At 44.7% G+C, this 22,294-nt stretch overlaps 1 protein-coding gene across 3 annotated transcripts in view; it reads left to right on the top strand.

Moving 5' to 3' along the window:
- KCNIP3 (potassium voltage-gated channel interacting protein 3) overlaps positions 1–20,471 on the top strand; it is a 106,492-nt gene extending 86,021 nt beyond the window's left edge. For all 3 annotated transcript variants that reach the window (XM_056860288.1, XM_056860287.1, XM_056860289.1), the window contains 7 exons: positions 7,800–7,924; positions 13,251–13,320; positions 15,358–15,428; positions 17,163–17,270; positions 17,923–18,027; positions 19,150–19,212; positions 20,283–20,471. In XM_056860288.1, coding sequence (XP_056716266.1) covers positions 7,800–7,924; positions 13,251–13,320; positions 15,358–15,428; positions 17,163–17,270; positions 17,923–18,027; positions 19,150–19,212; positions 20,283–20,330 — 590 coding nt within the window. In that variant the 3' untranslated portion in view covers positions 20,331–20,471. The remainder of the gene's footprint in view (positions 1–7,799; positions 7,925–13,250; positions 13,321–15,357; positions 15,429–17,162; positions 17,271–17,922; positions 18,028–19,149; positions 19,213–20,282) is intronic.
- Positions 20,472–22,294: the final 1,823 nt, after the last annotated feature.

Genomic DNA, 22,294 nt, shown 5'->3' with positions numbered 1-22,294 from the left:
AGGAAAGGGGTATTCATGGCTATTAGTTAAAATGGATACTAGTCATGCTGCACACCTATTCTCTCTAGTATCAGAGGAGCATGCCTATTATCTTGGGTGCGGTGGAACACAGGCAGGATGGTGCTGCTGCAGTCGTCTTGTTTGGGGGCTTCCTAGAGGTGCCTGGATGGCCACTGTGTGAACAGACTACTGGACTTGATGGGCCTTGGTCTGATCCAGCAGGGCCTTTCTTATGTTCTTGTGTTCTTATGAGGTACAAAGGGACAGGTCAGTCTAGCGGCTTTTTCAGAAATGGGTTCCCCAGATTGATGGTTAGTAGATCTGGGCACTTCATGGCAAGTGGTGGCTTGTGATTGGTTCTCTAGGATCATCTGTCTTGCAGGATTCTGGGCAGTGGTGCTAGTATGCCTGTTTAAAGTGACCTGCTGTATCAGACCAGGAGTCCATCTAGTTTGGTGGCATCCTGTTTCCCACAGGGACAGTCAGATGCTCTGAAAGGGCTGACCCACAGTGTTCCCTCCGCCTCCAGCACCTGATAGCTTATGTACCATCTCTATACTTGGAGATTCATTTTATGGCTAATAGCCACTCATAAGATAGGTCTGTCTCCCACAATTTTGTTCTAATCCCCTTTGAAAACTATCTGAGCTAATGCCCATCACTATGCCTTATGGCGGTAAGTCCCATAAGCTTATGATGCCTTTTGTGAAGAAGATCTTTCTTCTGTCTATCCTAAGCCTACTGCTGAATCATTTCATTGGTAGATCCTGATTTCTGGAATCATGCAATAAGGAGAAACAAATCTTTCTGATCATCTTGAGTGGCACAGGAGCATGGTGTTGATGCCCGATCCACGAAGTTCCTGGCTTATAGTGCCTGGCAGCTTGCAAATGAGGTCTCTTTCATTTCATGTCAAAGTCAAACATCTGTTGCTCTGGCCTCCAGAACCTCCACACTGCATGCATTCCAAAAGCCCTGTGATCATTTTAGTTTGCATCTGAAAGCTTGACTTGATTTCCAGGGGAGTTTTCATCCTCTCATGCAAACTTTTGTCCTCCTGTGTGCTTTAAAGGCCCTCCAAGATAAGAAATGTTTCCTGCTTCTTGAATGATATGATAGCTCAAAACCATGATGCAGGATGATCACATTTGATTGTGAAGAATTAGAAAATAGAAGACTTTGCTCAGAAAGAGCTGCACAGTTTGAGATGCACCAAGCCAAACACAGCCAATTATCTGTCTATGGTGGCCGGAGACTCAATACAAAAATCCAGTTTTTGCTATTTACCTGGGAATGCAAAACTGGGATGAGTCTGAGATCTGGCTTGGTGGCCCACGGGTCTAACATAGGTCCGCCTGTTGTTAGAATTGACATCAGCAGTGTGCCTATAGAAAATTAGTTGTGATTATGGAACGACCCAAAAAACCTTGGGAAAGAAGGTTAGTGATTGGCTGGAAGTGGGTGGGCTATGATATCACAGGTTCTTCACGCACACATTGGACCTTGCCTTAAAAAAAATTCTTTCAGCGTGAATTGTTCAAATGCCAACTGAAAAGATGTTGCACTCTGGAAATGAAATGTAGGCTTTACTTTGGACTAGGATTTGTGGATCTTAACTGAATATAAATCCTTTGTAATGGTGACTTATTTCAGTGTCTTAGCTTGGGATCTTCCATTGATGGCTTAAGTTTAGTGTTCACCTTCCATGAATCTGTGCTCTTTTGTCTCGCGTCTGCTCCTAATATTCTCTTCTCTTAATAATACCGCCTGATTGATTAAATATCTGGGTTTTTTGCCTGGGTAGTTCTAAGTCCTCTTATATTTTTTTAAGCTTTAAAATGTTACTGGTGTTGACACCGTTAGGTGGCTATGGAGCAATTAAGGAGTGTGCTGAGAGACAAGGGACAGTCCGAGGGCTCCAGAAGCAAAGGCGGTAAATAATCAGGTTGCTCAGTGGTAGAGCATCTGCTTGGCATGCAAAAGGTGCCAGTTTCAATCCCCAGCATCTACAGTTAAAAGGATTAGGTAGTATGTGATGTGAAAGACTTCTAGGCCTGAAGAGAGGCACTGCCAGTCTGAGTAGACAATACTGACTTTGATGGACCAAGGGTCTGGTTCAGTATAAGGCAACTCCATGTGTTCAACTGATGCCTTTCCTAGGAAAAAACGCAATCTCATCTAGACAGTCATCAAAGTGGCTAGTTGCCTGAGCTGTGTGTGGGGCTGGCTAAACTGGGGCACCAGCTGCATGGGCAGCTTGAAAGATTCAAGACCAAACACCATCATTTTCGACTGCATATGTGACATAGGGTGAAAACGCATGGTCACTTTATCCTCCTTTAATCCCTGTTTCAGCCAGGATTCAGCCAGGATCGAACTCATGTGTTTCGCCTAATGTGTGTTCGATCCTGGCAAAAACATGGATTAAAGGAGGATAAAGCGACCATGCTTTTTTGCCGTTTGTCTCCCTTTTGTGCCATGGGCTCACATCCATTTAAGGCAGAAAAGAAAACAGCCCTATGCAAAGCCTAAAAAGGAAGCAGTCGGAACTGGCTAGCAGCTGCCCATGCGTGTGGTCCTCTAGCCAGGAAATGCATCAAGGCTCCCCGGTGATTATATTTGATTTCTCCTTCTCAGCACCTCTGACAGTGAAAAAAAAAGGAGAGAATGGATAGGCAGCAACCCAGGATGTCAGAGATGGGCTCTCTGGGGTGGGTGGGTGTCTAGTGTCCTTCATGATAACAGGATCAGGAAGGAGCCAGCTGTCATCCAGGTGAGGGCCAGGGGCAAGTGGTGTGATTTAAGAGATGCAAAGTTCAAGTTCTCAAAGCTGCAGCTAGTAGGAACAGGGGCAAAGGCAAACTACTGCTAGGGAAGCTGGTGAGCAGGCAATCCATCTTACTGTCTCTCTAGGGTCTCTCTAGGAGACCAACTGCTCAAACTGAAGGGAAAGACTGGGGGTCTCCTGGGTCACCTAACCAGATGCTGAGTAAGCTTGTCACCTTGGTGGTGCCTCTAGGCCAGAGGTTCCCAAACTTTTTGAGTCATGGAGCACTTTGCAGGAGAGAAATTCATCACGGAGCACTAATTTTCACTTAGCACCTATATACTAAACCAAATGACAGTAATATTTTTCTTTCCAATCTCTTCACGGAGCACTAGGAGATGTTTCGCGGAGCACCGAGTGCTCTGTGGAGCACAGTTTGGGAACCACTGCTCTAGGCAACACGCTTCTACCTGTAATGACTTTGGTAGGCATGATGGCGCAAGAGGAAACATGCTAAAACCTGGCTACTGGGGGAGGGTGTGTGTGTCCTGATTTGAGATACCTGCCTAGCTTCTTGTAGTCCTTCTGGTCCTAACTGTAGAGTACTTGCTAATCTTAGCATTGCTGGCTTGGAGGAACAAAACCCAAGTGAGTGGGCAAGGCATAGGTGACCACGACCTGCCATCCCATGAGAGTGAGGGCATCTTGGCCATCTTCTGGTCACTGGGGGTGTGGAGGGAGGTAGTTGTGAATTTCCTGCATTGTGCTGGGGGTTGGACTAGATGACCCTGGTGGTCCCTTCCAACTCTATGATTCTATGATTCGACCTTATTTTCAACACTGGAAGTTAATTGATGTAACTCCTGGTTTCAGCCTTCCTTCCCGGTAATTAATCAGCAGGGAACTTGTCAGTAGTCCTGGACCAATTGAGAATTGGTATCCTAGCCCTTGTATGTAAGCAGACAATTCTGCTGGATCAATCCCATGAGAACTATCAACAGATCAATCTGATCTTTATTTGAAACACTTTTGTTGATGTTGACACAACAACCTGTTGTAAGAACTTCCATGAGTTATGTATTCTTTGGAGAAATTCTTCCAGTTTTTGGTTCCTTCCTGTTCAGATGACCCTGAATTTTCTGACCATGACTGATTTCTACAGAAGAATCTTTTTCACCTTGGGCAAAGGGTTTGCCATGATCCAGTGTTTACTGAGGTGTGATGCTTGTTACATGTCTATAAACACTGGAGATCTGTGGGTGCCCAGAGCAAAAAAATCTAGCTGTGGCTTCCCTGCAATGATCCAGTGTCCCTTCTTTGCTAGAAGATACTCCAGGTCAGCACGTATGTGGGTGGGATTCCTCTATTTTTAGGAGAGGATGTGAAATAGTTGATTGGAACCCTGGCAGAAAGTCCTTGAAAGCTGAGCTCATGACAGAAAATGGTGTGGTTATTGAAGGCTGGAGAATGGCTCTGCCTGCACCTTTGGGCTAGATCTTCTGAAGAGGTTCTCTTCTTTCAAAATATGGAGCTGTATTTTAACAAGAGCTGGCTCTACATAATGGTGCTTGGATACATAACTACACCTCTGAGTTACACCTGAATAAAAGTTTGGTTTTTTACCATTTTCAGTTCAAATTCTAGTCAAATTAGTGCTACAAAAATCCATGGAGGGAGGGAGTAGATTCTGGCAGAGAAATACTGTAGAAAATCAGCCTGCCACAAATGTTTCAGGCACAAGATTTTTAAAAAATCTTTTTAAAACCTTGAGCCGGCTACCTGAAACCAACTTCCATTGGGATCGAACTCAGGTCATGAGCAGAGTTTGGAGTACTGCAGTTTACCACTCTACGCCACGGGGCTCCTTCTTGCTTCTTACAAGACCATAAAAACAGTGAGAAATATTTTCTCTGCCATCATGAAGATTTCCAGTATTTTTCCTGGACCCTCACATCACGAAAGTTACTTTATCAGCATGACAGGATATAATGATAATGCCCAATTATATTAGAAAGATCATACCTTCAAATAAAGGAGTAGAGGAAGTATTTAGATACCACCATGTCCTGTGGCTTTTATGGTTTACTATTCTAATATTAATCTATTTAATGTTCTTGTGCAGTTAACCCTTGAATTTTATGCACTTTGAATTTTACTTAACATTGTAATGGCCTTTGCCACATGCAAATAAATTGTATAAATGCTTACTATTACTTTGATATTTGCTTATTTCCATAAATTTTTGGATGTAGGGTATTTAAATCCAGGCCCTCCCTTACCCAAGACTGATACATATTCATAATCTTTATGGACATATTAGGGAGGTTTTCCTGTCTACATTAAGTGGAACATTTATTATGGAGTTTACTCAAGTTTTCTAAAAAATTGTGTGACCTCAAACTAACTTGCATCAATCCTGCCTTCACTTTAAAAAAAAAGAAGAAAGGATGGAGTTGAAGCAAAGAGGGGGTCGGCCTTCTGGAAACATTAAAGAAAAAAAAACCCAAATACAACTTTAAGCAAGAATTTTTAACAGGTACATATCACTGTAGAACCACAATGCCGTTTGTTTATTCTAAAACTGGAATTGCTAGTAAGGCTGTTCAGAAGCTGTACTGACCATTAGACATTAATGTCTGGTTTTCCAACTCCATCAGTGCTCTCCTAAGCAGAGTTCGGTGAACCTGGAAGGGTGCAACTCTGCTTAAGTGGCACTGCATATCGGTGAAATATTAAAACAATGTGAATTGATCTCTGTGGTTATATTGTGGCCTCAGCAGATGGGTTGTTGGTGTTGTTACAATGTGTTTATGAAATGCTTTTCTGTTCACAAGGCACTGCTCAGCCTCAGGATGAGAAAGCAAATGGTAATTACGGCCATTTATGCAGGGTTGTTTCCCTCGCGGTCACTTTGCTGACTGCTCCGGTGCTTTGTTTTGATTATGCCCGCCTTTCCTGACCGTCAGAGGTCACCTCGCTCTCCCCACACTTTTCTGCGCATTTTGCCCAGGTTTTCCAGATGCTGTTTTCGCAAAAATCCAGAAAACGGGCAAAATGTGCGGAAACGCACAGGGAGAGCGAGGCAACATCTGACAGTCGGGGAAAGGCATGCATAATCAGAAGAAACCACTGGAGCATTCGTTGGGGTGACCGCGGGGAAACAGCCCTGCAAAAATGGCCATAGTAAAATTGACAATCTGAACAGAAGAGAAACACATTCAGTAACAATAATAATTTAAAAAATGAGCCAACCTTCTTCAGGAAAACTCTCTCAAAGCGGCCAGATTTCAATATCGTATATCAAGATCGTATATACAGATGTTGTATGTCCTATGTATTTTGCCCCCTTTTGATGCAGTGAACAGTATCAAGGTCCAGAAGTTGCCAAACTAAGGGATGTCAACTCTGGCTTTATCCTGTCCCTTGAACAGGTGATTGACTCTGACAACTTTATTCATAAAAAAACCTTTTCGAGGGATGAGCTAGATTCAGTCCAATAGGGTCTTAGAGAGCAACAAGATTTTGGGGATTTAAGCTTTGACTCTCAAAAGCTTCTGCCCCCAAAATCTTGCTGGTCTCTAAGGTGCTACCGGACTTGAATGTAGTGGTTCTCCTGCAGACCAAAACGGCTACCCTCTAAAACTGTTCAAGGGATGTTTGTGCCCTGAGTGCATCAGCACATGCGCAGAACACTTTGGCGCACAAGGACCTTGGATCACAGCCCATATACATAAAATACCTGATAGTTATCTGAGAATACTGCAGTATAAATTAGCATCGTTGATAGATCTCTATCCCAGCCACTATTGCATAGTTAATGCTTACTTAAAACAGTTCCGCCTTGTTTATTCAACTCATCCAGAATGGACTTTGCAGTCTGCCTGTGTGGACTTTGGAACGTCCTTTCCAGCTGAAGCCATCTGAGTGCTCTAATGACTTTAAGAAGTTCATCAAGCATTTCTCTCTTTTGCTAAAATAATGAAAATGATGTCGCTTCAGCATTTAATTTTAGCAAGGATGGCATGCTTAACCGTCCTTATCTTACTGGGGACCAGGGAGTTGGGGAATGTGAATTGGAGGGGATTGTTCTGCTAAAGCTTTCCCTTTTGTGCAAGGGCATTTCATACAGAGTCCACCTCCATGTGTCAGAACAGCTCCAACACAATCCTAGGGCCGAACTGGAAACTGCTTAGGATAGCATCTAAACCCCACGCCGGCCTAAGGTGGGGACAGGCCAGCATAATTCAGAAGTACACCGGTGTATTTAGAGGTCTGCCATCATAGTGCCCTGCCAACATCGTGCTGGTGTATACCTCCTGGCACCTCCTGGTTCCACAGCTTAGATGCCAGATGTAAGTGGTGCCAGGGATGTGCTGGAGAGGAGTAGGCCTTAGTAAGCGTCCTAAACTTTCCTACCTTACTGGGTAGGAACAATTCCTTTCTACAGTAGAGAGGGCTCTACCGATTACACAGAAGTGTATTAACATGGCTATGGAATTTGGCAGAGGAATAGCAGCTTGAGGGTTACAGTATGGTGTAGGGGCAGGGGAAAAGGGAAGGCACCCCCCTCCCACATGGAATCTCCACTCTAGTTCATCCCCTTTTTCTGAAGAAGAAGAAAAAATAGGGCCATCGGGTTAATGTGATGGAGAGGGTAATCTGCAACCTACCTAATGGTATTCTTTCCTTCGTGGAATATTTGGGCTTTGGCTAAATGTCATCATATAAGAAGCAGTCAATTGACAATATTTGACGAATCACTTGACCGGTGCCCTGGCTCTACAAGCGGGCAGTCTTATTGAGCAAGAGGACCCTGACTAGGGTCGCCAGCCTTACAACTAGTGTCCAGTTGGAGAAAATGGTTTCTTTGGAAGTTGGTCTCTATGGCATTATACCCTGCTGAGGTCTCCTCCCTCAAATCCTACCTTCCCCTTTTTCCTCTCATGAGTTTCCTAGCCTAGAGCTGGCAACCCAACCCTGACCCTCGTAAGCCACCCTGAACTCTCATGTGTCTTCTCTTTTCTTTCCACAGACACCAGCGACAGTGAACTTGAACTTTCAACCATCCGGCACCAGCCAGAAGGGCTAGACCAGCTCCAGGCACTGACCAAATTCACCAAGAAGGAGCTGCAGTCCCTCTATAGAGGCTTCAAGAACGTGAGTGTGATGGCTTAGGTCCTTAGGATGCCTTCTGGCTTTCCTCCCTTTTGCTGCAAATTTTCCTCCAAAATAGGGAAGTTTGGGGCACCTCTTTACAGGGTCAGGTTTCCTCATGAGGAAACTGGAAATGTACAGTGTTTTGGCATTTTTTGTTTGCTCACAATTATACAAGCTGAGCAGAGGGGAGCAGGCATGTACCAGACACACGGTTTTGATCTTCAGGAATCTCCACGCAAATCACCCCCCTCAAGTTTTGTAACCTTGCCCTTTCAACATAATCCCTGATTTGATTTTCTGGTGTTCATTTGTATTATCAAAGCTTCCCAGCTTTTCCTGTCCCATCCTAGCGTCCAGTGGCCCAAATGTTAACAAACAGCACTCCACAAAAAGACTGGGAAAAGGACTCCCCCAGTCTATTAAAGAATGCTTCTCTCCAGCCTGAAAGCTGATAGTTTAGCCCAACTGCCTGACATCTTGTTTCATGCAGTTGTCTGTGGTTCTTCTTGTGCTGAAGACTTCTCTTGCAATTAAAATACACATTGACAGCATTATTTATTTTACTTGTGAGATATTTTACGTCTACCCTCCCCCAGCCCTCAGCCCAAAAGATCTTGGCTTAGCTTACAATGTAATAAAAACAGTATTTTAAAAGCCCATCATATACCTACGTCCCAGAAGTTATTGTCTGATGATTTGAAAGGAAGAACTGGAATACGGAACTGAGTTAGCAAATTCAGAAAACAACCGCACAAGAAATACTGCACAATGTTAAACTTCTTTAGAGCTTAGACTACAATTTACCGTATTTTTCCATGCATAAGACGACCCTTCTTCTAAAAATATGTAGAAAAAAATGTGCCACAACTGAGAAGGCCCTTCTTCTTGTACTGATCCACTGACCCTCGGTTAATATAGCCAGCAAAGCAGGGCCTGAGATGACGAGCTCAGGGGAAGGGCAGAAGTATATAATATTCTGATAAACCCTTCTCTCAGGTCCAAATAGATCAAATACATTTCCCTTGTCCCTTGAACAGATACAGGGACTCGGGAGTAGATCTATAAGATAACTTGAAGTGGTTAAATAATTGTTTTCTCTCTCTGTGATGGAGGGAAAACTAGGGCTCTAACAAATTTCTTAGAGCCCATATCATACTACATTTCCCAAGATTGTTTCTGGAAAGCCCTGATGGTTAAACAGCTATGAAGCTAATCTAAGTAAATTGTCTGGCACTGCCTAGGAAGTAGGGTTGCCAGCCTCCAGGTGGGGCCTGGAGATCTGGAATTGCAACTGATGTCCAAGCTACAGAGGTCAGTTCCTTTGGAGAAAGTGGCTGCGTTGGAGGGTGGACTTTATGGCATTAGACCCTAGTGAGGTCCAACCCTAGCCCTGCCCTAACCAGGTTCCACCCACAAATCTCTAGGAATTTCCCAACCTGGAGTTGGCAATCCTTCCAGGAAGGCTGATGGTTTGGCGTTAGGAAATTTTAGGCAGCCCTCCAACATTCAGACCCACATTTCTTTAATTATTTCTATCCTGCAATCTGTTCTTGGCGCTTACCAGCCACTGAAATAATGGCATGTAGTTTATCGTTTTCCTGCGCTCATTTTATTCCATTTCTTGCTATAACTTCAACTCTACTCTGACCATCAGGGCCCATCCCAGGATTGATTGATGAATCAATAATCTTTGCTTTTAGAGCGACTGTTCCACAGTCCACCTCCTTTAATATTGCTGAATGGAGGATATCTGGCACCCCAGCTCTGAATGCATTAAGCAAGAATTCAGTGAAGAGTCGCTTTTATGAGCAGGGGCCTGAGTAGAGTCTAAGGTAAAAGCTGGCTTTCCTTAGCCAGGAAAAAAAAATCCTGCCACTCCAGCCTCATTTAGAATAAGAAGACACAGCATCCAGAAGGGGCTTTCCCTAATAGATGGGCCATCCCAGCAATGGCTAATAGGTGCCACACAAGGCCCAGATTGAAGCCATGGTATGGATGTAGGGTTGCCAACCTCCAGGTACTAGCTGGAGATCTCCTGCTATTACTGCTGATCTCCAGCCAATAGAGATCAGTTCACCTGGAGAAAATGGCCACTTTGGCAATTGGTCTCTATGGCATTGAAGTCCCCCCCTTCCCCAAACCCCGTCCTCCTCAGGCTCTGCCCAAAAAACCTAGGGTTGCCAACTCTGGATTGGGATATTCCTGGAGATTTGGGGATGGAGTCTGGGTGGGGTAAGGGGAGGGACCCCTGAGCAGGTATAATGCCATAAATCCCAGTGTCTAAAGTAGACATTTTCTCCAAAGGGACTATGCCATCTGGAGTTCAGCTATAATACCCGGAGATCTTCAGGACCAAGCTGGAGGTTGGTGACCCTAGGATGGGGATATAAGCCTTCCCTCCTCATGCTAATTAAAACCACCTGCACCAGCCCTGGAACTATTGTTAGTCATGGAAAGGAATGAGATCTGGCCCATTGATTTTTCTTTCAATGGCTATTAACAGCACCAGGGAGAAGGGGTGGTAGTTATGATTGGTAAAACTAAGAAGAATGGGTTAAACCCTTCCCACTGCCTCAGCCATGGACCTGATCTGAAGTGCAGTTGATCAGAGCATGAATCTACACAGCAGCTATCGGCCTTTGAAAAAATTCTGAGAAAATCCAGTCACAGATCTCCCAGCATCACATCTGTTTCGATACTGGCTCCAAAGACCACAAGCCACAACCACTGTATTGAAATTCTTCTGTTCCCATGCATGAGGTGACAACGCAGCAGCATTTCTGCTTCCCTGCTCTGTATTAGTGGCTGCCATGGGTAGGGTTGCCAACTTCCAGGTAATAGCTGGAGATCTCGTGCTGTTACAACTGATCTCCAGCTGATAGAGATCAGTTCCACTGCAGAAAATGGCCGCTTTGGCAATTGGACTCTATGGTTTTGAAGTCCCTCCCCTCTCCAAACCCTCCCCTCCTCAGGCTCCATCCCAAAAACCTCCTGCTGGTGGTGAAGAAGGACCTGGCAACCCTAGCCATGGGGGCAGAGCATGCTCCGTATGATGATGTCATATCGTGTGTTTCCATAGCTACATGTTACAGTGGAAAAGAATGGAAATGGGACATGGGGTTGCCATATTCAACGGCAGCCGAATATTCGCTGTCACATCTTGTTTTGTCTCATGGACCTTGGAACCTGGACTGCCTTCATTCTGATACAACCATTGCAGCTACTACCCCACAACAGCCCTGCTGTCATGCTTCCTCTCTGTAGATCTCCTTGCCAGGATGCATCTGTGGCTAAATGCATGCCCCTCATTGTGTTTCTTTTCCCCCTTTTACTCCTATGCTGATGAATAGACGTGGCTTTCCCATCACCACAGCCTTGAGTCACAACAAGCTACACTTGCTGATGTTTTTCTTTTACACAACTGATAAAAAGGTGTGGGGGTCCTAATACTGAAAGGCTGGCCATCCCTGCAAGGGTGAGCTAATAGGACTTTGACTTCATGCTCTGGAGCTATCTGTTAAGCTTAAACCAGGAGAAGGAAATCTTTGGCTTCCTCTACAAGATATGGCATGTCTTCCCTGGTGAACTCACCTGCATTTAAAATACAAGAGTTCTAAAACCCCATTTCTCCTACAGGCTTCATCCTTGCTGTCCAAAAGCCACTTAAATATAAAGGCCTTATATACTGCACTTCTAAAAGGCTTAGTTTCTTGTGCAAGCTGAGGCTATTTCACAAGTGGAGAACAGACACCAAGATCCCCTTGGGGGGGGGTGTGGGTTTGTATTGTCGGGAGCAGGACTCTGAAGAGGCAGCATAGAAATGTTCTAAATAAGATGCTGCTGCAGGGCTACAGGAGGATTCTCGTGACTGATAGGAGAGGCTGTGCTGGGAGAAGAGAGAGAGCACACTCCTCTAAACTGAGTCACAGCCTTCTAAGACGTCTGTTGTATCTTGGCTTTGGATTGCACTGAGACTGTTGTCTATGTGGGTCATCTTGGAAGAGCTGCTAGTACCCTGGAGCGCTAAGAGCAGATGCTTCAGGGCATACTGCCTGGGGAGGGACATGTATGATGGCAGGAGCAACACCTGGTGGGTGAAAGGACAGAGCCTGCCTGTATTTGATGCCTTGGGGTGACGCCTGAGTAACTCAAAGGTGAAGTGAATGGCCTGTCCTTTGCTTCTGGGCTCCTCACCTTGTGACAGTATTCTCAGACCCTGAAAATGAAGTTGAAATCCTCCTGAACAGCCACCCTACTCCTGTGACAGAACCAGCAGGGGCTGTGGCTCAGTGGCAGGGCATCTGCTTGGCATGCAGAAGGTCCCAGGTTCAATCCCCGGCATCCCCAGTGGAAGGATCTGATAGTAGGTCATGTGAAAGATCTCTGCCTGAGACCCTGGACAGCAGCTGCCAGTCTGAGTAGACAATACTGTCTTTGACGGGCTAGTGGTCTGACTGAGTATAAGGCAGCTTCACATGCATGAGCTGGAAGTGGGTTTACTGGCCCTGCTCTGGTTAATGCAGAAATTTAGCCGATGGAAGCTCTTCCCATCACTTTATAAATAAATAAGTACATCTCCTTGCCAGGAACAATTTCATCTGCTGAATTTCAGTGTGTCAGGCTGCTGTTAAAGGCACAGGAGCCATTAACAAAAAAAATAGGCCATTAACAACAACAAAAAAGTGGCAACACTACCAGGAGAGCAAAGAGGAGCTGGGAGACACAGGGGGTCATCTGGGGGATTCCGGTCTACAGCTGTCGTCTTAGGGCTGTTGCACGGTGGCAGAAAGTGCCAGCGTGGTGTAGTGGTTAAGAGCGGTGGTTTGGAGTGGCGGAGGCTAATCTGGTGAACGGGATTTGTTTCCCCACTCCTACACACGAAGCCAGCTGTGTGACCACGGGCAAGTTACAGCCCTGTTAGAGCTCTCTCAGCCCCATCTACCTCACAGGGTGTCTGTTGTGGGGAGGGGAAGGGAAGGTGATAGTAAGCCGGTTTGATTCTGCTTTAAGTGGTAGAGAAAGTAAGCATATAAAAACCAACTCTTCTTCTTCTTCCCCCCACCCCTTGAAATCTTGCATATGAATCAGAGCAAAGCTTCATGCCTGGCCCTCAGACCACAGGAGGCCAGTCCTGTGAAGTAGCCAGGGATGGTTTTGGGGAGGTTGTGATGCTTAAAGGGCTGTTTGGGCCAAAATGGAAGGTTTGGGGAGGGGCAGAGAAGGGGGACCAGGAATGTCAGAGCTGGGCTGGGGTCTTTCTGCCCTTTCATCTGAATGTCGAATGCCAAGTGACCAGTGTTATCTGTCTTGTGATCTGCTGTGATAGGAATGCCCGAGCGGCTTGGTGGACGAGGAGACCTTCAAGCTCATCTATTCCCAGTTCTTCCCCCAAGGAGGTGAGTCATGCAACTCCCCAGCTCCCAGGGCTGGCTCAGATGTTACACACACACACGCAAACCATAGGGCCAATTGAAGCATTTTGGTGCTTGAGACAGAAAATTGAAGAGGTGCCCCAACACACACCCCTACACACAACCTGGGACACAATCTGCATGGAAGTTTCCTTGTGCAAGTCCCATGGACAAAGGCTGAAGGGAGGTTGGTTCTTACAGTTCTGGTTAGTTGTGTTACCATCGGAGGCACCTTGACAGTTGTGGGGTAGAGCTTCCAAGATGGTGCCATGGATTTCATTATTTCCCTTGCATCCCTAAGCAGTTGGTTGAGGATGCGTGAGCCAAGTGTTCGGCCAGAGCCATGAACAACTTGACTGTCCAGACTTTGGCACCCTCCAAATTGCTCCCCCATCTGCCACCCAAACATGGAGCCCTCAACCCAGTTCGTCACAGAGCTGACCTTGCTTGAAACTTTGGGTGCCAGAATTGCACTGAGAAGCATAAACAGGTGCAGAGTGCTTTCCTCCTCTAGTAAAATATCCAAGCCGTAACACCTCATCTGGAGCTGCTTCACAGTGAGTTCTTGTAGCCTGCTGCTGTCAGCTTTTAAAGGCAGAGTTATCCCCAGATGTGCTCCCCAAAGCCATTTGAACTGAAGACAGCAGGGATTGATCCTAGGTCACTAAGCAGGAAAGTCCAGGGTCATTACGCAGAGGCAGGCAATGGCAAAGCATCTCTCCGCCTCTTGCCTTGAAAATCCTATGAGGTTGCCCTAAGCTGGCTACAAATTGACAGCACTTTCCTCCACCACACATGGTGTAGCAGTTAAGTGTGGTGGTTTGGAGCAGTGGACTCTAATCTGGTGAACTGGGTTGGTTTCCCCACTCCGCCACATGAAGCCAGCTGGGTGACCTTGGGCTAGTCACAGCTCTCTTAGAGCTCTCTCAGCCCCACCTACCTCACAAGGTGTCTACTGTGGGGAGGGAAAGGTGATTGTAAGCTGGCTTGATTCTTCTTTAAGTGGTAGAGAAAGTCGCTATAAAAACCAACTCTTCTTCTTCACACCTGCTTTGTTACACACCTGCTTTCTCTCAGCCTAGCCTGCTTTGCAGGGTTCTTGTGAAGATAAAATAGGATGTTTCCTATTTAAATCCACCTGAGCTCCTGGGAGTACACGCAGCTTACAAGTGTGACGAAGGAATGACCACAGTGGCACGAGAGCGTCTTTCCCACATTTGCTTCCAAAACTGATCCATTACCTGGGAACCATTCTATACTTACATGTCAACAGATTGATTATTATTATAACACAAAAAGCTAGAAAAAGTATTTAGACAACCATATGTGACTTTTATAAAGTCTAGTTAGATGTTGTCGAAGGCTTTCACGGCTTTCATTGGTTCTTGTAGGTTATCCGGGCTGTGTAACCGTGGTCTTTTCGCCACAGTTGCTGGCGAAACGTCAGGAAAGAAAATTCCAAGACCACGGTTACGCAGCCCGGATAATCTAGTTAGATGATTAATTTGGTTGATTTCTACGGTGAATTGTTTTGTTTTTTTAAGAAATGTTAATCATTTAATATCTATAGGATGATAAAATGATCAACATATATATCTTAAGAAGTATAAACATTTATTTAGTTAAACATAAATATATTGGACTGTTACACATCTGCTTGTTAAATAATTTTCCAAATCCGACTCAGTTTATATACTTATATATTTGGAGAAATGCTTTTTTTTTACATTGGATGATCTCCTTTCCCTCCTTTCCTTTTTTTTTTCTGTATCCCTTTATTAAAATTTAAAAAAAAAACTAAAAAAAAACCTGATCCATTACCATAGGTGAGGTGTGGCCCCTTCCCACATGACTCCATCTTACAGACACAAGTGGAGCTGCTCGGGAGTCGGGAAGACAACTTACAGGGAAGCGGCTCCCATGCGGCTGGCGCAAAATGGGAACCAGGTCTTAGGTGCACTCAGTGAGCCGTTCTCCCTGACCCTTTTCACTCCATCTGCTTCCCTACCATTCCCTTTCCAGATGCCACCATGTATGCTCATTTCCTGTTCAATGCCTTTGACGTGGACCGGAATGGAGCCATCCGGTTTGAGGTAAATATCCTTGCTATTCCTGGTGTCATGGTTCAGTTCATAGTTTTGGTTCTTAACCATTTGGAGGGAGAAATCTAGAGACAGATAATAGGCACTGAGAGAGGTTTGAGGGAGGCATTATCTTATTGTCACACTTTTATTTATTTTAAGTAATGACTATAAACATTGATCAAGCAGGTTTTGAAAACAAAACTAAAACCTATTAAAACCGTTAACTGAAGGCAGGAAAAAAAAAATCAAATGAGCACCAATCCCTCTTTTAAATTGCCTCCCCTATCTGAAAAATTGCCTTTGTCCTTATGTTGCTGGGATGAATTTCCTTGTGTTGGTTGGCAAATATTATTAACCAGGATTTGACTGGCAGAGGGGGAAGAAGGCGAAGAGGGTCTTCTTGGCAGTGCCTGCACATTGCTAAATACATTGCAAACATCAATAATAGTATTAAGCTGCTCCTGCCTGCGGAGTGGCACTGGGGTTGTAGGTAAAAACTTAAACCAGTGGAATTGTCATGGCTTCCTCCAAAGAAAGGAAGTACCTTTGGCTTAGCATGCTGGGCCCTGGGGCCAATGGACCCCTGGATCTCACTTGCAGAGGCGCCAGCAGGTCTTAAGAACGTAAGAAAGGCCATGCTGGATCAGACCAAGGTCCATCAAGTCCAGCTGTCTGTTCACACAGTGGCCCAACCAGGTGCCTCTAGGAAGCCAAGCAAGACGGCTGCAGCAGCACCATCCTGCCTGTGTTCCACAGCACCTAATATAATGGGCAGGCTCCTCTGATCCTGGAGAGAATAGGTATGCATCATGACTAGTATCCATTTTTACTAGTAGCCATGAATATCCCTCTCCTCCATGAACATGTCTACTCCCCTCTTAAAGCCTTCCAAGTTGTCAGCCATCACCGCATGCTGGGGCAGGGAGTTCCACAATTTAACTATGTGTTGTGTGAAGAAATACTTCTTCCTTGGTAAAGTGGTAGCTAGGAGCACACTGGGTGCCAGCCCCACATGGGTCATGTTGAGGGGACTTGTATAAGAAAGGTGGATTATGCTGACTTTCTTTAAATGGGCCCTCCACTTTGTTGAGTGTTTAATCATATTTTAATATGCTTTTATCTTTGATGTGTTTTTTTAAAATGTTTGTAAGACACTTTGATTTTAGTTCAAAGAAAAATGTGGTCATACTTAACTACGAAAATTCCCCTGAGATAGTCCAAAACTCATTTCCAGCAGTAATACAGAGGTAGATTTGTTTGGGTGGGGTGGGGAGGATAAACAAGAGGCAAATCTGTTTCAGCATGGTTCCCCGCCCACCCGTGTTTTGAATGGCTGTCCATTTATAGTCTAAAAGTCACCCTGAACTTACGAGGTAAATGAATAAATAACCATTGTCTATTGAAGCATCACAGACAACATTTGTGGTCTGTTATTGTGGCCACTGGGCCTGGGATCGGGTGACTGGTATAAAAATAGATTTTAGAAAATAGAAACAGTAAATCCTGTTTCTAAATTTAGAACTAGAAACCACATCTATGGAGGGGCAAAAACTACCCCGGAAGCGTCACAACCGGTAACATTCTGCTTTGCCCTTCCAAGAGTGAAGGTTATTGTCTAAAAGGCTACTTTCAGGGGGAAAAAAGATATAAAGCAGCTGTTTGAAGGTGGGGGGACGACACGTTTTTTCCTCCATGTCCTCTTGTGCAATTCACAATTTGTCTTTGCTCCATCTTTTCTTGCAGGATTTTGTCATCGGGCTCTCCATCCTGTTGCGTGGGACGGTGCATGAGAAGCTCAACTGGGCATTCAATCTTTATGACATCAACAAAGATGGCTACATCACCAAGGAGGTACCTTGCTGAGAGTTGCGGGGGTGTGGGGCAGGGGTTAAAGATAAGTGCTGTGGCAACCAGAAAATGTGCTTTTTTGATGATCAGCCTTGTGAGAGGTGTTAAGTAGGATCGGAGAGGTAGTCGCTTTCTTTTTTTCAAGGTGGTTTATGTAGAACCGTCTAAAATCCACATGCAAAATGCTCCTCTGTCAAACGCTAATGAAAACCACCAGGCCTCGTGAAACAAATGCACAGCAATCTATGACAGGTTGGTTTGGCAACTGGTATGAAAAGCAAAGGGGGAATGGTGTCAAAGCAAAGTTACATGACATTGGAATGTAAATAAATACCATTTTCATTTATTTATTCTACAAAATCCAAATTCTGCCTGAGACCCTGGAGAGCTGCTGCTGGTTTGAGTAGACAACACTGACTTTGATGGACCAAGGGTCTGATTCAGTAGAAGGCAGCTTCATGTGTTCATGTGTATTCTCCTACAAAACATAATAAATTACAGAGGAATTGAGAGTGCTTAATAAATAGCTACTAATCAAATGAAAGCTATTATGTTATTCTAGGTTTGTAGAGAGCAGTTCTTTTCTATTACTGAGAAAGCTGGCTTGATCTGGCCTGCGATTTGCACTGACAGCTTGGCTCTGCTTCTCTGCCAGGAAATGTTGGCAATAATGAAGTCCATATATGACATGATGGGCCGCTACACCTACCCAATCTTGAGGGAAGATGCTCCCATTCAGCACGTGGAAAAATTCTTCCAGGTAGGAGAGAGGGCCGCCTATGGGTAACCTGTTAGCAACAAAAGCATCTGGGGAAGAAGGGTCACTTGCATGCCCATTGAAAGGGGGGCACCCTCTACATAGCCTGACAGGCACATGGATAGGGAGAAGAAACTGTCCACAAGAGAGGGGAGATGGGAAGGAGCCCACAAGATGCGGCAGGAGCCTCAAGCTGCTGCCCAGAAATGGATATGGCAGTGTTACCATAAACAGGTTTGGCCCTGGCGCTGTGAGCCAATAACCACACCACGGGGGTGAAAGGAATAAAGGTTTATTTCTGTGCACACAAATAAGGTGCCCCCCTCCCTCAGCTCAAGGGGCTGTTGAAGAAAGAAGCACACCATTACAATCACAAACAATATACAGCATCTCATTTCCTCCTTCCGTTATACATATTTGGAAAGCACACCACTAATTGGCAAATCTACTCATTATTCAAGCATGCGTACCGCTTTCTGTCTTATATCATTCAACTCCCACTGCGATTGCGCAGCCATCCTTGAAGGAGGACCACTTTCTAACAAGAGGTGTGTTCTGGCCACATTTACATCACTAAGTAACTCCCAGTCACTTTACAAGGACCACCTGAGCTTGCTGGGATCTTAGCAGTGTTGATGAAACTCCAGATGTTCCTCTTGTTACCTGTGAACGCTAGACACATCTAAATGTTACTACAGTCAAGCCTCTTTGCTATGCACTTTTGAGCTTAATGAAACCCTCATCTAGTATGAAGGTCTGGACCTTTATTTAGGGCCTGGGTCTCTTAGGCCTGAGAATCAGCAGGATTATCTTAAGTCCTCCAAGCAGCCGTTCTGCATTTCTCCAGAGCGAGTCTCTGCTGCATATTTATGAAAGAGAACTTTTTTCAGACAACTAAAATGCGCACGCAAAATATATTCTGGTGGGGGCTTGACTTTGGGAAATTGTCCTTTCCATGGAAGAACTTAGACAGCAGGCAAAAGGCCAACAAGGGGGAAACAACAAATGACATGCTTGGATGGCTGTCCATGGGCTCACAAGGTGGGAGAGGGGGGTTGATTTGGGTTGAGCATTGCATCCCAGGATTAGGCACCTGCCACTCATGGAGCACTTTTTGCATTTCAGAAAATGGACAAAAATCAAGACGGCGTGGTCACTATCGAGGAGTTTCTAGAAACTTGTCAAAAGGTGAGCTCCACTCAGCCATTACTAAATCTGCCTTTTAGAGAAGGCATTTACACAGGACTACTAAATAACTTACCAAGTAATATTCCAAAAATATACAGCGAATTATCCAAGTACATGGTGACAGCGAAAAGAGTAACATATGCAGCAAAATGGAAGGCAGAGAAATACCCAGATTTGAATGAATGGATGAGTAACTGAAGATGCTATTATGGAAAAACTAACACCCTTTATACATAATAGACCAATTTCAGAATTTCAAGAATAATGGAATGTCTTTTTAATTGTATAGTTGGAAATTTAAGAATAAAGTTAAATCAAAACAGAAGAGGAAAGATTTAGATAATATATTTTTCACCATAAATATGTTATTAGATATGAAGATATATTGAAGATAGACTAATGCAACTCAAAAAATGTAAATTTAAAAGTAAGCTCCATACAAATTTTTATCAATATGAATCTTTATTTATGTTTATGTTTGTTTTGAGTATTGAAATAAAACTTTAAAATTTTAAAAAAACAACAATCACACCCAGTGCAGGGACATGACACAACTACTTGAACCTACAGGAAGGAGGCAAGGTCCTTGCAGTAAAACATGCAGAGACATAATAGGCAGTCTCTTCTGTGACTGAGCATTTTGAGCTTGCAGAAACTTTACATTCTTTCAATTAATTTATTTCTCATGGCACACTATTTGGGAATTATCCTGTTACATTCACAGCCCCTGACCTGGATAGCTCCATCTCGCCAGATCTCAGAAACTAAGCAGGGTCTGTCCTGTTTAGTATTTGGATGGGAGACCACCAAGGAATACCAGAGTCGCTATGCAGAGGCAGGCAATGGCAAACCACCTCTGAATGTCTCTTGCCTTGAAAACCTTATGGGGTTGCCATAAGTCGATTGCAACTTGACGGCAACTCCCCCCCCAACTAATTAATTAAATAAACCCACAGGCCCAAGGGGTGGAATAGCAGGAAGTTACTGCAGTTATTCCTTTTTGTTTGAAACACAGAAATCTGGCACTGATACCTCCTCTCTCTCTCTCTCTCTCTCTCTCCCTCCTTCAGGATGAGAACATCATGAGCTCCATGCAGCTGTTTGAGAATGTCATTTAGGAGGCTACAAATCCCACCTCGTCTCTCCCGGCCCACGTGATTTCTCCTGGCCTGCACTTGGATGGATCCATCCATCTTTCTTGTGAAGCACACACACATCTTTCTGAGAAAACAAAAACTTTTTTATATTTAAAGGGGGGGAAAACACACCAAAAGACAAAAGTTGGGGGAGAGATGGCATTTGCTTGCAAGACTTGTTGGAGCAGGAGAGAGAAAGGGGGAGAGAGACCTGAAGGCAAAAAAATTGGCTTGCAGGGGACTCTCTCACTTGGCAGAAAATGTTACAAACGGCATCAGTCAGCATCCCTAGCAGCCTGGTGAGGAAGGGACCGCCATTTTGAGAAAGAGCGAAGCCACCCATCGATTAAACTCTAGCCCTTAGACAGCAGATCACTCTTTATTTACGTTACAGGGTGCAGCCATGCCTTCTCACACAGCACCCATTCATTTCAATGGGGCTTGCACAGGAGAACCTCTAGAGAGGTTGCACCCTGGGAGCAGTCAGACCTGTCAACCACTTTGATCACCAGCCATTCAGGCTGGGAGCTGATGTCCCAGTTTATACAGCATAGCTAACCTGAGCATCAAATTGGATTGCCTCATGTCTTCTAATCCCTGCCCCCAGTCGAAAATGCGAGAAACAGGAGGATGACAAATCTGGCTTGTCTAGAACTGTATGTGTGTCACAAGGCCACGCCACACCATCAGTGCTGCCGATCGTCTCACCCCATCTAGGCACAGCTACCACGACTGACCCTGTCAGCAGCAGCAAAGGCCACTGGGAAAGTGAGTACCCACAATGCAAATTCTGCCAGTGGTGCAGGAGTATTTCAGAAGGCAAAGGGAGTATATTGAAACTGCATGTTTGCAGAGATGCAAGCAAGTCACCTACAGATTTTGAATTCCTCTGACATTTTCAGGAAAGCAGGAGGGCTTTCTCAAAGTACTTGGCCAGGTATATGGCACAATCCAGCCTAGATGCCCCTGTGCCAGTGGTCTGAAACTTTACATTCTCAGGGGACCTTTTCCACATTTGACTTGCCTGCCTGACGACCCCTGAGTTTTTACAAAGATTCTGGGCGCATTCTCAGGCACAGACTCAATTATGCAAGGGTGAGAGATCTCTGTTGGTCTGCCCGAACAGACTATGCCACCTTGTTTCATCCTACAATACTCTGCAGTGCACAAACCAGGGAAAGACCCAGTCACGGTAAACAAGTTTTTCAGCAAAACTTGCCCGCAATGATGAATCTTCTTATCTCTCGAATGAGTTTCAACTAATTCCAGGCTTGATAGTAAAACCAAAAAGTAGGGATGTCCAGCTGCTCTCCAGTCATTTCCGTTAGCAGTCCTTGGTTTCTATTGCATCTTGCTCCCTGTTCTTCTCTGCCAGTTTATATTAAAGATTCATTTTGGAATGTTTCATTTGCTGTTGTTTTCCACTGGTTTCTGGTTTCTTTCCTGCACAGGTGTGCACTGCTTAAATCACAGCACAAAATGGATCTTTACGTGCTCACATGAACATGACTTTGTGCCCTGTGATTTAATCTGTGTACATGTGTGTCAGCGGCACGTCTATAACTGTCCAAGAAATGGCAAATTATGGCAAGATGCACAAAGGTCAGAAAGCATTCTGAACCCCCTCCCCAATACAAAAAAGTTGTATTGCTAATACATAGACACTGCTTTAGAAACAAGGTAAATTAATGTTGGAACCGGCAATCCAGAGAGAAATTCGGATGAGATTTCCTAAGCATGCCTATGAACGACTGTCCTCTGCCATCCACTCCAAATTTGACTGGACTTGCCACTTTAATAGTGCCATCCCAAAGCAGATTTATATTCTTCTAAAGCAGTTGAAATCAATGGGCTTGGAAGGCGGTAACTCTGCTTTGGATTGCGCTGCAAAGCACTCATGTGTCCGTTTACAACATAGCCTGGGCTTCAGATTTCTCATTCTCTTG

This window comes from Euleptes europaea, chromosome 14 (genome assembly GCF_029931775.1).
Source record: "Euleptes europaea isolate rEulEur1 chromosome 14, rEulEur1.hap1, whole genome shotgun sequence".
Lineage (NCBI taxonomy): Eukaryota > Metazoa > Chordata > Lepidosauria > Squamata > Sphaerodactylidae > Euleptes > Euleptes europaea.
Note: the sequence above shows the minus strand (reverse complement) of the source record. Positions and strands in the feature narration are given on the sequence as shown.